Source organism: Macaca mulatta, chromosome 20, assembly GCF_049350105.2.
Source record: "Macaca mulatta isolate MMU2019108-1 chromosome 20, T2T-MMU8v2.0, whole genome shotgun sequence".
In the NCBI taxonomy this organism is placed as follows: Eukaryota; Metazoa; Chordata; class Mammalia; order Primates; family Cercopithecidae; genus Macaca; species Macaca mulatta.
Window position 1 is genome coordinate 54,974,914 of NC_133425.1, and position 13,433 is coordinate 54,988,346.

At 37.8% G+C, this 13,433-nt stretch overlaps 1 protein-coding gene across 1 annotated transcript; it reads left to right on the plus strand.

The window, feature by feature from the left end:
• Positions 1-10,855: 10,855 nt before the first annotated feature.
• LOC713332 (ADP-ribosylation factor-like protein 6-interacting protein 1) lies at positions 10,856-12,896 on the plus strand. The gene has a single exon (XM_015126313.3). The coding sequence runs from the start codon at positions 10,936-10,938 to the stop codon at positions 11,545-11,547; it is 612 nt and encodes a 203-aa protein (XP_014981799.1). The 5' UTR covers positions 10,856-10,935; the 3' UTR covers positions 11,548-12,896.
• The last annotated feature ends 537 nt before the right edge of the window (positions 12,897-13,433 follow it).

The following is a 13,433-nucleotide window of genomic DNA, read 5'->3' on the forward strand; positions in this document are numbered from 1 at the left end:
CTGTGAGAGACATGAAGCCAGGGAATAACTGAAAAATCATGTCCTAGCCATAATATAATCTTCAGGATTATGTTCAATATTCACATTAAGTAAAGTGAAAACAAGCTATAAAATTTAGCATCAAGGGAGTGCTTTCATATAAGTCAACCTGAGTATCTAAATATTTCCCCTGTTTATATAATACGTAGAGTAGATATTTGTCTGTAAAGGAATGCAGGATGTTTCAAGTATTACTAAAACAGAGTTTTACAAATATATGGTGCAATGTATGTGTTTATACATATACATGCATATTCATAGACCCTCATATATACCACATCTACTCACAATATACATATGTACATGTATGTATATGTGTGCATATATTGTGCCTGTGTGCACACATACATGCCCACATGTATTCATATTTTTGAAGCTCTGGTGACTTAATCTTCTTTTATTTAGGCTTAGGCAGTGTTAAAGACAATAAAAGAAGAGAACTTAGACATCAGCATCCATCTTATTTTTGCTGGATTACTTGCTAATGATGACGTCCTGCAAGTTAAGTATGGTCTATTCAAGATACTATGAAACAGAATAAGTCAGCATTCTTTTTCTTTTTTTTTTTTTGAGATGGAGTTTCGCTCTTGTTGCCCAGGCTGGAGTGCAATGGCATGATCTCAGCTCACTGCGACCTCCTCCTCCCGAGTGCAAGCAATTTTCCTGCCTCAGTCTCTTGAGTAGCTGGTATTACAGGCACCCACCACCAGGCCCAGCTAATTTTCGTATTTTTAGTAGAAACGGGGTTTCACTATATTGGCTAGGCTGGTCTCGAACTCCTGACCTCAGGTGACCTGCCTGCCTTGGCCTCCCAAAGTGCTGGGATTACAGGCATGAGCCACCCGCCTGGCCCAGAATAGGTCAGTATTCTAAACATCCTCTTTTCCACTCCCGCTATCACACCATGCCTAAGCTCTCATCTCCACCTCCAGTCAGTAACTCTTCTCCTGGCTGGAAATTTTGTTTTAGTTTACTACTATTTTCATTATTCTGAGACTTTATTATTATTTTTATTTCAAGCTTGTGTGGGTTTCAGACCGCATTTGTCATTAGAAATGCAGTAATGCAATCACTTGTAAAAGATTTATGGTTTTCAACAGTGAAGTACATTTTCTACTATTCTGCTATCATGACTTTGTAGATATTTGTAAGTATCCTGAGATAGCAAATGAGCTCTTAATAAATATTACCATTTGCAATTACTTATTTAGGTGATTCAAGGTCTGCTGAATGTTGTGAAATCAAAATAAATTGTGGAAATAAATTAGCTGAGGCTAACAAAAGACTTGCTGTCATGCTTAATTCTCATTTCAAATAATTTTAGTGATTGAAATGATCTTATCATTCTTATGCATTGACTTGTAATATTTCATCTTTGAACTTATAAGATAAATATGCACTAGTAAAATGTAACTTTTATCAATTTTCCAAAATGCATTTAATATAAAATATCTGATTGTAAAAAGTTTCTTGGTACTAAAAACACAAATTAAAATGAGCAAAATGATAAAATGAACATAATGCTAAAAGGAGACTGTTGACAAGTGAATGTGCCATATCCTGAGATATTTAACCAAACTTAATTCGGTAATGAGAGCTTAACACATAAATATTTCCAAGACTAGTTTTCTGAAATGGCTGCAGAAAGAGCCCAAATATTCACACAGAAACTCATACATGGGTCCCCACTGTAACAGCCCAATGGGTTCACCTTGCCCGCTGCCTAGAGAGAGCCAGTTAATCAAGATGAAAATTTCAATGGAGAAAGAGGAATTCACGCAGAATTAGCTGTGTGGGAGACCAGAGTTTTATTTTTACTCAAATCAGTTTCTCCGAGCATTTGGGGATCAGAGTTTTTAAAGATGATTTGGTGGTTAGGGGCTTAAGAAGTGGGGAGTGCTGATTGGTCAGGTTGGGGATGGAATCATAGGGGGTCGAAGAGATTTTCTTGCTGTCTTCTGTTCCTGGGTGCGATGGCAGAACTGATTGAGCCACATTACCGGTCTGGGTGGTGTCACCTGATCCATGGAGTGCAGGGTTTTCAAAGTATCTCAAGCACCGATCTTAAGTTTCACAATAGTGATGTTATCCCCAATTTGGGGAGGTTCAGAGTCTTGGAGCCAGAGCCTGCATGACCCCTAAACTGTAATTTCTGATCTTATAGCTAATTTGTTAGTCCTGCAAAGGCAGACTGGTCCCCAGGCAAGAAGGAAGCCTTTTCAGGAAAGGGCTGTTATCAATTTTGTTTCAAGCCATGAACTGAATTCCTTCCCAAAGTTAGTTTGGCCTGTGACCAGGAATGAACGAGGACAGCTTAAAGGTTAAAATCAAGTTGGAGTCGGTTCACCAGTATACAAAATAGCAAACACCAGGCATGTTCTGTTAGAACCGGACATGAAGCAGTTGGATGTAACTAGGCCACTCTGAGTTGTCTCTCTCTTTTATTTAGTTCAGTCATCCAACGGATTTCTAATGTATACCAGGAACTTTTCTAGGCACCGGGTTAAACAAAACCGACAACATCCTTCCTCTCATGCAGTTTACATTCTAGTGAAAGAAAACAGTCAAGAAGTAAAATACATGTATACATTATTATAATAATATAACATTAATAACCTAATAGTATTGTAAGATAAAAACAATACAACAAGGTCATCTCTCATGAGTGGTGCTAGGCTGGGAATAAGTGTTTCAACAGGTTATTTAGGGTAAGTTCCTTTGAGAAGTTTCATTGTGGACTTGAAGTTGAGGTAATGCACCATGTGGATTTCTGGGAGCATTATAGGCAGAAGGAACGGTCAGTTCACAGGTGCTGAGAGAGCAGGGGGTACAGTGTGAAAGCCTCTGTGCTGTGGTGGAAAGATCAAGCGTGAAAATACTAGGTCACAATTACTCACCTCTCCGCACTGCCATAGACCCTGTAATAATTTCCAGATCGATGGTTTTTAAACCATTGTTGTAGTTTTGTGTACTATTTGACAGATGAAGAAACTGAGTCTTAGAGGTTAAGCTACTGGCTCAAATTCACAGAAATGTAATTTTGTGGGCATGTTCAGCTTTTATAGCGCTGCCCTTCTCTTGGAATCTTAAAATCCTTATTTTCTCCAAAAGAAATTTTAAAAGAGTTCTGGTTGAGTAACTCATGATTGCATGACTAATAAATGCTAGAGATGGGACGAAAATCCAGTTCTCTCTGTTTTTAAGGTTGATGTTCCTCTACCTCTCTGGTTTAGATAATTGTCCCTTCTAAAAATGCATGCTAAAATTTAATCGCCAGTGTGGCAACATTGTGAGGTGAGGCCTTTTTAAAAACTTTTATTTTAGGTTTAAGCGTACATGTGCAGACTTGTTATATAGGCAAACTCATGTCACGGGGGTTTGTTGTACAGGTTATTTCATCAACCAGGTATTAAACTTAGTATCCAATAGTTATTTTTTTCTGCTTCTCTCCCTCCTTCCACCCTGCATCCTCAAGGAGACCACAGTGTCTGTTATTCCCTTCTTTGTGTCCATGTGTTCTCATCATTTAACTCTCACTTATAAGTCAGCATTTGGTTGTCGATTCCTGGATTAGTTTGCTAAGGATAATAGCCTTCAGCTTCATTCATGTTCCCACAAAAAAAATTATCTCATCTTTTTTATGACTGCATAGTACTCCATGGTGTATATGTACCACAGTTTCTTTATCCAATCTGTCATTGATGGGCATCTGGGTTGATTCCATATCTTTGCCACTGTGAATAGTGTTGCAATGAACATTAGCGTGTGTGTGTCTTTATGGTAGAATGATTTATATTCCTCTCTGAGTATATCCAATAATGGGATTGCTAGGTTAAAGGCAAGTTTTGTTTTTAGTTCTTTGAGGAATCTCCATACTGCTTTCCACAATGGATGAACTTATTAAAACTCAAAACGTGGGAACTTTAAGAGGTGATTGGGTTATGGGGGTTCTGCCCTTAAGAATAGACTAATGTAATCTCAGCACTTTGGGAGGCTGAGGGAGGAAGATCACTTGGAGCCGGGAGTTTGAGACCACCCTGGAAAACATGACAACATCCCATCTCTACAAATAATTTTTTAAAAAAGATTAGCAGGGTGCAGTGGCTAATGCCTGTAGTTCCAGCTAGTCAGGAGGCTGAGGCGGGAGGATTGCTTAAGCCCAGGCTTCCAAGGCTGCAGTGACCTAGAATTGTGCCACTGCATTCCAGTCTGGATAGCAGAGCAGGACCCTGTCTCAAAAAAAAAAAAAAAAAAAAAAAAGACTATAATCATAGGTTAATTGATTCATAAATTAATAGATTATCATGAGCTTGGGACTGGTGGCTGTAAAGAAGAGGAAAAAAGACCTGAGCTAACATGTTTAGCTCCTCATCTTTTATAGTCTTGGGACTGCAGAGAGTCCCCACCAGCAAGAAGGCCCTCACCATATGCAGCCCCTTGTCCTTGGACTCATCAACCTTCATAGTGCTAAGAAATAAATTCATTTTCTGTATAAATTACCCAGTTCCAGGTAATCTGTTCTAAGCAACAGAAAATGGACTAATGGTAACAGACATCGGCCATGTATGTCTCAGGGCCTGCACGTGGGGAGAAGAAATCTTGTGAAATCGACTAATAAATTACACCTAGTATACACCTACAAATGGGCAATGTGAAGTTTAGTAAATTTCCTAGAAAGGAGAATAGCATTTTGAAGCACACTTTGTCACACTGAAGAATCTGAGTCTTTGAATGGCTTACAACTGAGAGAAGAGATCTTTTTAAAATGTGTAAGATGGCTTTGCTTAAAGAGAAGAGAATACAAACTCTTTTGAAGTTTTGACTGCTGGTTAGATTCCTTAGGCCAGTGGTTCTCAACTGGAGGCAATTTTGTTTTTCAGGGATCATGGCCAATATCTAGAGACCCTTTCAATTGTCATGATTTGGGGTGGGAGAGTGCAACTGGTATCTTGTAGGTAGAAGCCAAAGATGCTGCTCAACATTCTACAATGCACAGTTCAGCCCACCTCCTACCCCTCAAGGGAATTATCTGATCCAAAATACCAGAGTGCCAAGGTTGAAAAACCTTGTTTTAGCAGCAAGGGGAGATTAAGATGTAAATTGGGAACTAGTGTGACTAAATTCAGAAAGGCTGCTACAGTTGGCTCCTACTACTTAGTATCCATGGAGGATTGGTTCCAGGACACGACATCCTGCCTGTTCTCCTGCAAATACCAAAATCCCCAGATGCCCAAGTCCCTTAGGGGGCCTGCCAAATAGGCAGATAGGGAGGGCTGACTGTATTAGTATTTTGCTTTTAATCAGGGAGACTGATCTAGTTGATTTGCATGAACAAACAGCACTAGCAACATTTCTCAGCAGGGAGGAGGATAATATAGATGGAGGAAGAGTACAAATTTCAAAGCATATAGACATAAAACTCTGGAGTTGCTTCATATTTTAGCTGTGCGATTACTTACTAAAATTCTCAATGTCTTCATCTATTAAATGGGAAGTGCACAAAGATGTACTTTGCATTGTTTTGGGATTAAAAAAATATTTTCACCAAAGTTGAGAACCACTAAACAAATGTTAATTATCTTTACTGAAAACATGTTCAAATTGAGCAAATAATACTATTAAATGATGGGGAATGAGGTACAAATTACGGTCTCTGAGTTTCCATGAGAAACTGTGAGAAATGTCCTGAGTCAGATGCAGGTTTTATCTGGGTGAAACCAGACTCAATTTTGATCGGCAGGTGTCAGCTGTTGGACGTAAGTTCTACTGATTTCCTACTCTCCCAAATCTTAGAAGAAAGGCGTATTCACAGAATGAATGCAGGCAATATTTGAAAGACAAAAATCACTTAAGATATTTTTGAGAGCTGGTAACTAAACGCTTACCTTTTTTTTTTTCCCTCTTCTAATTATAAAATAATAAATTCTAGAAAGGGAATTGTACATTGTAGGATATTTGTGAAATATCATACTACACAAGAAATTAAAATCACTTCTAAGATCAACACATAGCAAAAAAAATCAGGGTTCACAGCTTTGTCTCAGCGGGTGGCTATTTGCTCTCCCTGTTTTAGATAGGTTGATTTCTCCCCGGTTTTCATTCCTGAAAGCCAAAGTAACCATTCAGGCTCCCTGTCACTTAAAGAGGAGGAGATTTATTGCATTTAACCGAAAGGGCACTGTTGGAACAGGGACAATGTAGTAAGTTAACTGTAATCAGGGAGGTCCAGACCAGCTCTCCTGGCCTCTCAGGTCATTTCTTATCTGCTCCTGTTGCTTGGTCATCAGCAGCTGGGACTCTGTTCACAGAAATGCTGCTGGAGAAAAGGCTCAGCAGGGATCAGCTTTCAGCTGGTTGAGTGTCACAGGCTGGGTGGCTACTGATTTTTTATGAGACCTGTTTTATCCTATCAGCTTTACTTTTCTGCAGGCAGAGGAAAGCATATCAAGTAATTACTCCTTCAATAACTTATAGGAAAGAGGTAAAGTGAAATAAGCTTTTGGTTGGAACTCAAACACAGCCAAGAAGTACTAGAAGACAAAATTCCACTCAGCCAAGGAATAGAATATTGGGGTCAATGTAGGTCTTTTTTCCTTATTTTTGGCCATAAAGAGGTATTTAGTTTTCAGCATAGGAAACAGAGCCATGTCCTGGCTTTCAGGGCTCCAATTCCATGGGCCATGGCCTCTGTGTATACATGAGGGTCACACTGTCTCAAAGGGTCTATCTTTTTTCTAACACCATGATGACTGTGTGTTTTAAGAGGACTTTTTAGTTTTTTGTTTGCTCATTTTGTTTTCAAGACAGTCTCATGAATACATGTTACATATAAACACATGCATTTTAAACATAATCAGAATATATAATTTGGTGGTAATTATCATTACAGTTTTAGGCTACAACATACATTATATTAGTGTAAGAAATCCTCCAATATTTCTTAACCAAGAGCTAACTTCAAATGTAATAATGGGAAATTTTCTATTTAATTAAAATACATACTTTCTGGCTAAAGAATAAAGTTCCTTCTTTTTCTTTTTCGAAAATAGGTTCTATGATAATATAGATATCATATAATTTCCCCTGTATTCAGTCCATTGTAACTTAACAAAGAGAAACTTTGCCTTTGAATTTGAGGAATGTATTTCCTCCAGAGATAAACTTGCATAATGTTTGCTTAAGAACCCAGGAGTTTAATTTATAATTCCCCATTATATTCGGCAATTGTCAGAGTGGAAGGCAATAACAGATTTAACAGTAGGGTCGGAAGGAATGTGAAAACCCGATGTTATTGGCATTAAACTGTAAAACTTTCTATAGGTGCATGATTTATATTAGAATGTGGCATTGATGGCATCTTGGATTTCCCTGAAAGTGCTACCTTTGGGGCAGTGGAATGTACTTTAGGGGAATTAGTTTTCTCTGCTTTGTTCAAAATGATCATGAACCCTACACATTTTATTTGTTAAGGCACTGAGATAGGAGCAGAGTTTAAAGTAAGAGTTTTTACTTTATTGTTTTTCTATATGAATTAAGTAACTAAATTTTAATATGAATTAAAAAGTACAAAATTCCCAGTTTTATAGCTTGGAAAAAATTACTGCACCCGTATCAAGAAAGAGAATATTATCAATACTTTAAAATACTCTTCGTGATTCCTCCCTGTCTGTAACCCTTCTTCCCCAATGATAACTTCTGTCCCAATCTCTAAAACCACAGATTAGCTTTGTCTATTTTTGAATTTGATTTGATATGAATAAAATCAAGAGTTGTATTCTCCTTTGTGTCTGCTTTCCTTGTCTCACTGTTTTGTTTGTGAGATTCATCCATGTTTCTGTATGTAGCATTAGGTAATTTATTTTAATTGATGTATGGCACATGTAACAAAATGTCATAATTTAGTTATTTGAATATGTTCATTACCTGCAAATTTTGCTTATTATGAACAGTTCTGTTTTCTACCAGCACTTTTAAAACACCAATATTTCTGCAAAAATAGATAGCTTTTACTCTTTTTCTTTATGGAAAAGTTTTTAAAGGTTTTCTTTATTTTTTGTTTTGATCAGTTTTGCTAAGATGTATTAGTTGTGTTTTTCTGTGTATTTATGCTGCTTGAGGTTGATAATGCTTGATATTTATTGCTTAATATCATTCTTCAGTTCTGGAAAATTCTTGGCTATTATTTATTTTAAATTGCTTCTGCACATTCTCTTTCTTTCCTTTTTAGGTTTTTAATTACACATATGTTAGTCCTCTTCATGCCCCTTTACTCTATTTTATTTATATTTCATCCATTTTCCCCTTTGTAGTTTAAGGATGGTTTTACTGACATCTTTTCCAAATCACTAATCTATTCACCTGTGTCTGATCTGCTGTTAAACCCATTTTACTGAGTTCTGAAATTCAATAATTGTTATGTCCACATGTATAATTTCCATTTGATTCTTTTATAGATTCCAGTTCTCCGATGATATTCTTCATCTTACCATTTATTTTTGAAGATATTAATAAGCTATTTTAAGTCTTTACTTGGTAGTCGTAATACCTGGCTCACCTGTAAGTCTCTTGCTATGGTTATTATTTTTTCTTTTAGTCCTTTCTCTTGGGATTTCTATTAATATTTCCCTGAATGATGGTTATTGGCCACACGAAATTGAAGAGACTGTACCTGTTTCTGGGCAGGATTATAATCTCTGTATAGACTTATCTTTTTATAACGCATCCTTACTTCCAGGGTTTGGTCTTTTAGCGTTTCCCAACTGAAAGCCTGAGGTATTTATAAGTGCCTTTATCCCTTGTTAGGACCCTTCACCAGCTTTTATAGTCTCATCATTATGAAGCTGCTTTGTCAATTCTTCTACCTCTCGGTTTCTCATTTTTGTGAAACTTTTCTTGACCTATGTCCGTACAAATTAGTGCAAAATTCAAGGGAGAAAATTGATTGGAATTTGGGCTTATCTCAGTTTGTCATCTCTCCAGATCTTACTCCCTCAAGTTTGACTGCCTTGATAGCTCTCATGACTTCAAGTTAATATTCAGAGAGCTTTATCTGCTACATGCCAGTCCACCATTACTGAAAGGGAAAATTCAGGATTTAAAAAATATATTCATATTTCATCATCAACTTCTATCTCATAGTACTAAACAGGATTGCAATTTTACCTTTATTTTTGTGGTGCTTTGAATAATATATATCTCCCCCATTAGACAGTACATTCCAAGATGAAAGTATCGACGTGTGGTTTTGTGCATCATCGTGTTCCAAGTAACTAGTACAGTGCCTGATGCAGAGTATGGAATCAAATAGTATATGAATGAAACAATGATTATGGGGTTTTTGAATGTGTGGAGTGGACAGAATGAAACAATAATTTCAAGTAGCAAGGCAAGAATAAAATCTTCATCCAGAACAAAAGAGCCAAAAAGTCATCAGGAAACATATTAAGTTGTCTTATGAGATGGAACTTAAAATCATGGCCTCAGACAGTGATGTGAAATGAGAACAATATTGTCTTCCAGCCTTTAGGAGAACTTATAGGCAGAGGAGGTGCTCTTTAAGGCTCTGATAATTTAAATATCTGGGCCTCAGAATACTTATGAGGACTAAACAAGATATTGCTTTGAAAATTTCCACTGCGAAGCTTAGAGAATATAATAGCTATTTAGCCCCAACACCTATTATATTCTATTGGTTGGGTTGCCATTGGCCATTCCCAAGTAGTAAAAACTAACTTTTGAAACGCTGTGTGCTTAAAATTTTTATACTCCATATTTTTACGGGACAAAGTATTGTTGATTATAGGCTCTCTTGTAATCTCATGTTTGAAAGGGACTTTGGATAGCATCTATATAAGATAAAATACACAGGAGGCATATTGACTCCCAGAGGGTTATGGTTAAAAACAAGTAAGTGGAAGTTTTATTTATTTTATTTTATTTATTTATGTTTTTGAGACGGAGTCTCGCTCTTGTCACCCAGGCTGGAGTGCTGTGGCACGATCTTGGCTCACCGCACCCTCCAACTCCCTGGTTCAAGCGATTCTCTTGCCTCAGCCTCCTGAGTAGCTGGGATTACAGGCACACACCACCACGCCCGACTAATTTTTGTATTTTTTTTACTAGAGATGGAGCTTCACTATGTTGACCAGGACGGTCTTGATCTCCTGACCTTGTGATCTGCCCGCCTTGGCCTCCCAAAGTGCTGGGAGTACAGGCCTGAGCCATCGGGCCTGGCTGGAAGTCCTATTTTACAACTTTGGCATTGGGATTTTTTAGAGCCAGAGAAAAATTAAATTTGCTAACTTTGTTTAAATGAATCAGTAGTGAGTAGAATATTTCATACAAGATGGTCCAAGTTAAAAATAAAAAAATACTCTTTTTCAAATTCTAATTGTCATTGATCCCTTGCGAGTTAAATCAGAGGTTAAAAAATTATCTCAGAATGTCAAAGAGCATGGCATTTTGCTAGAGCTGGGCATCAGCACCTTATTTCTTTAATTTTGGAAGGAGAGAATTTATGCATTCATTCAGTGTATTGTGTTGAGTGAACACTAAGTGCCTAGCTCTGTCCTGGGCCTCGAGGATACAACCAGTTTGGTAGAAGACTGTGTTTCACCTGAAGCATTGCCAGGTACTCCAATATGTTGAGTGTATATAGCTGCATGTTGAGAAGGCCCAGAGAACCAGAATGAAAAGTCTGAATTCATTATCTCAACGAAGAGTTCAACAGGACACATTCAATGCCAGGAACTGCAAATGTGGCATAAATAGGTTTTGGTCCTGGACTGCTGCATGGCCTAAGAATTTCTTTGTTTTGGCTGTGGTCGCCGTGCGGGTCTCGGTTGGAGGTCTCACTGGAAGGTACCCTGCGGTCACAGAGACGGCATCCCGGAGACGATGGCGGAGGGAGATAATCGCAGCACCAACTTGCTGGCTGCAGAGACTGCGAGTCTGGAAGAACAGCTGCAAGGATGGGGAGAAGTGATGCTGATGGCTGATAAAGTCCTCCGATGGGAAAGAGCCTGGTTTCCACCTGCCATCATGGGTGTGGTTTCTTTGGTGTTTCTGATTATCTACTATCTAGATGCATCTGTTCTGTCCGGCGTTTCCTGTTTTGTTATGTTTTTGTGCTTGGCTGACTACCTTGTTCCCATTCTAGCGCCTAGAATTTTTGGCTCCAATAAATGGACCACTGAACAACAGCAAAGATTCCATGAAATTTGCAGCAATCTAGTAAAAACTCGACGCAGAGCTGTGGGTTGGTGGAAACGCCTCTTCACGCTAAAGGAAGAAAAACCTAAGATGTACTTCATGACCATGATCGTTTCTCTTGCTGCGGTTGCTTGGGTGGGACAACAAGTCCACAACCTGCTTCTCACCTACCTGATAGTGACTTCCTTGCTATTGCTTCCTGGACTAAACCAGCATGGAATCATTTCGAAGTACATTGGAATGGCCAAGAGGGAGATCAACAAACTTCTCAAACAAAAAGAAAAGAAAAATGAATGATTCATCTGCTTTAATCAGGGTGATTAGTGGCGCACCCATTGCTCCGGGAACGGTTTCTGCTGTACTATCTGGATACTAAAATGTTACGGAAGTAGCTCTTTGCTCTCCCTCACTCTGCACTTAGTTGATAGAAATTCAGACTCCCCAAGTAAGGGTTTGTGCAGTGTCTTCATGTTGCATATAGTTGAGTGCATTCTTAGCAGTTGGCTTCATGGACAACTCATTAGTGTGTATAATTTGTTTTTGATTTTTCTTACCCAGTGTTAATTGAATTCTTGCTTTTAGACAACTTCCTTTTGTAGTGGTGAACCTTGCCCTTTAGTACAGTTCAAGTGAATCTGGATAATTGTTCATCTTTGCTTTAGCTTAGATACCATGTAGTGGTCTGTGTCTACAGGAAGCTGGTTCTGTCTGCTTCCACAGTCTGCTTAGAAAACTGTCTGACTTCATGAATATAGAGACCAAGTTTACCACTTCTGATGAAGAGACCAATTAAGATTCATTCCTCATTCTGTTTCTTTCCGGTGGGAGAAGAGTCCCCATGAAATAAAATGAAACTGATTCCATGTGCTAGTACGTGTAGGCTTCTCCCTTCTGCAAAGCTTAGCAATTTGTAGGAAGCTTTGATCTTTTTGTCCAAAAAAAGGAATGTCTGACAGGCTTAAGCTTTTGTCCCCTTGCACTTAGACTCGAAGTTAGTAAATCCTTAAGGGCTTTTGAATAGCAGACTTCCACAAGATTACATTTAGGATTTCTAGCATACTTTTAATTTCAGATTTTCAGCTGACTTTAGCTATAGTATACAGTAGGTTAAGACTCATGTCTATGATTTTTACTCTAAGACCAGCAAAAGGACAGCAGTCTAATATGTTTAGTTAAGATTCATTTCAGTAGAAGATAATCTTATCTAATTTTTGAGACCAGAATAAGCCTTTTAAGGTAAACCTTAAAATTCTCATTTTATGGTAATACTGGCCATTTTAGTCCCCTAGGTTTGACATGGGAGATAGTGACTACACTGGTGTCTGATTTTTTTTCCTAGAGATTTCTCCCTGAAAAATACAAGGGCTGTTGGTGAGAGCAGACTTGAGGTGATGATAGTTGGCCTGTGGTCTACAAAGATTTCGTAACTCCTTGGAAAGCTTCTTCTTATCATTCTTAACTTGTTGGTAGCTAGAAATTTAGAGTAGTTGAAATCTGTAGGAATGAACTTCTGAGGGCCAAAAAATGTGACTGACTTGGGAACAATTCTTAAACTGATTAGCTGTAATATAGTTTTGTGAATTTATTGCACTGATGTTGTACCTTGTGGTATATCTGTCCCTATTAAATAAGTGTTTTTTCCTCTTTAATATTGCTGTAAACAGTGGTGCCCATTGTAGCATATGTTTTTTTTTTTAAATATTTCATAAGAAAACTACCTTAATTTTACCTTACTTTCATTGTAAATAAGCCTGTCTTCCTATCTGGATTTTTTTTGTGTATACATGTTCTACTGATTAACTACTTTTGCAGTTTTAATCCTGTATTATTCTACTTTGTGTAAAATGGGAAAAAATAAAAAAAGCTGGAATCTTAAAAAAAAAAAAAAAAAAGAATTTCTTTGTTTTACAATAATGCAACTTTTAATGAACATCTCCATAGAATAGCACAAGGCTGGATGGCTGGATTTAAGAGCAGGGGCTAATGTCACAGGGAGCAAATTCTATAGATGCCTCTTCTATGAGGCAGTATAGCTTAATAATAAAGAGTAGACAGACAACCTAACATTAAATCCTAGTTTTGTAACTTGTTAACTTGATAACACCCTGGTAAGATTCTTAACATCTGCATCTTCATCTGTAAAAGGCTTGGCTTCTAGGCTCTAAATCACCAATTTTTCCTGT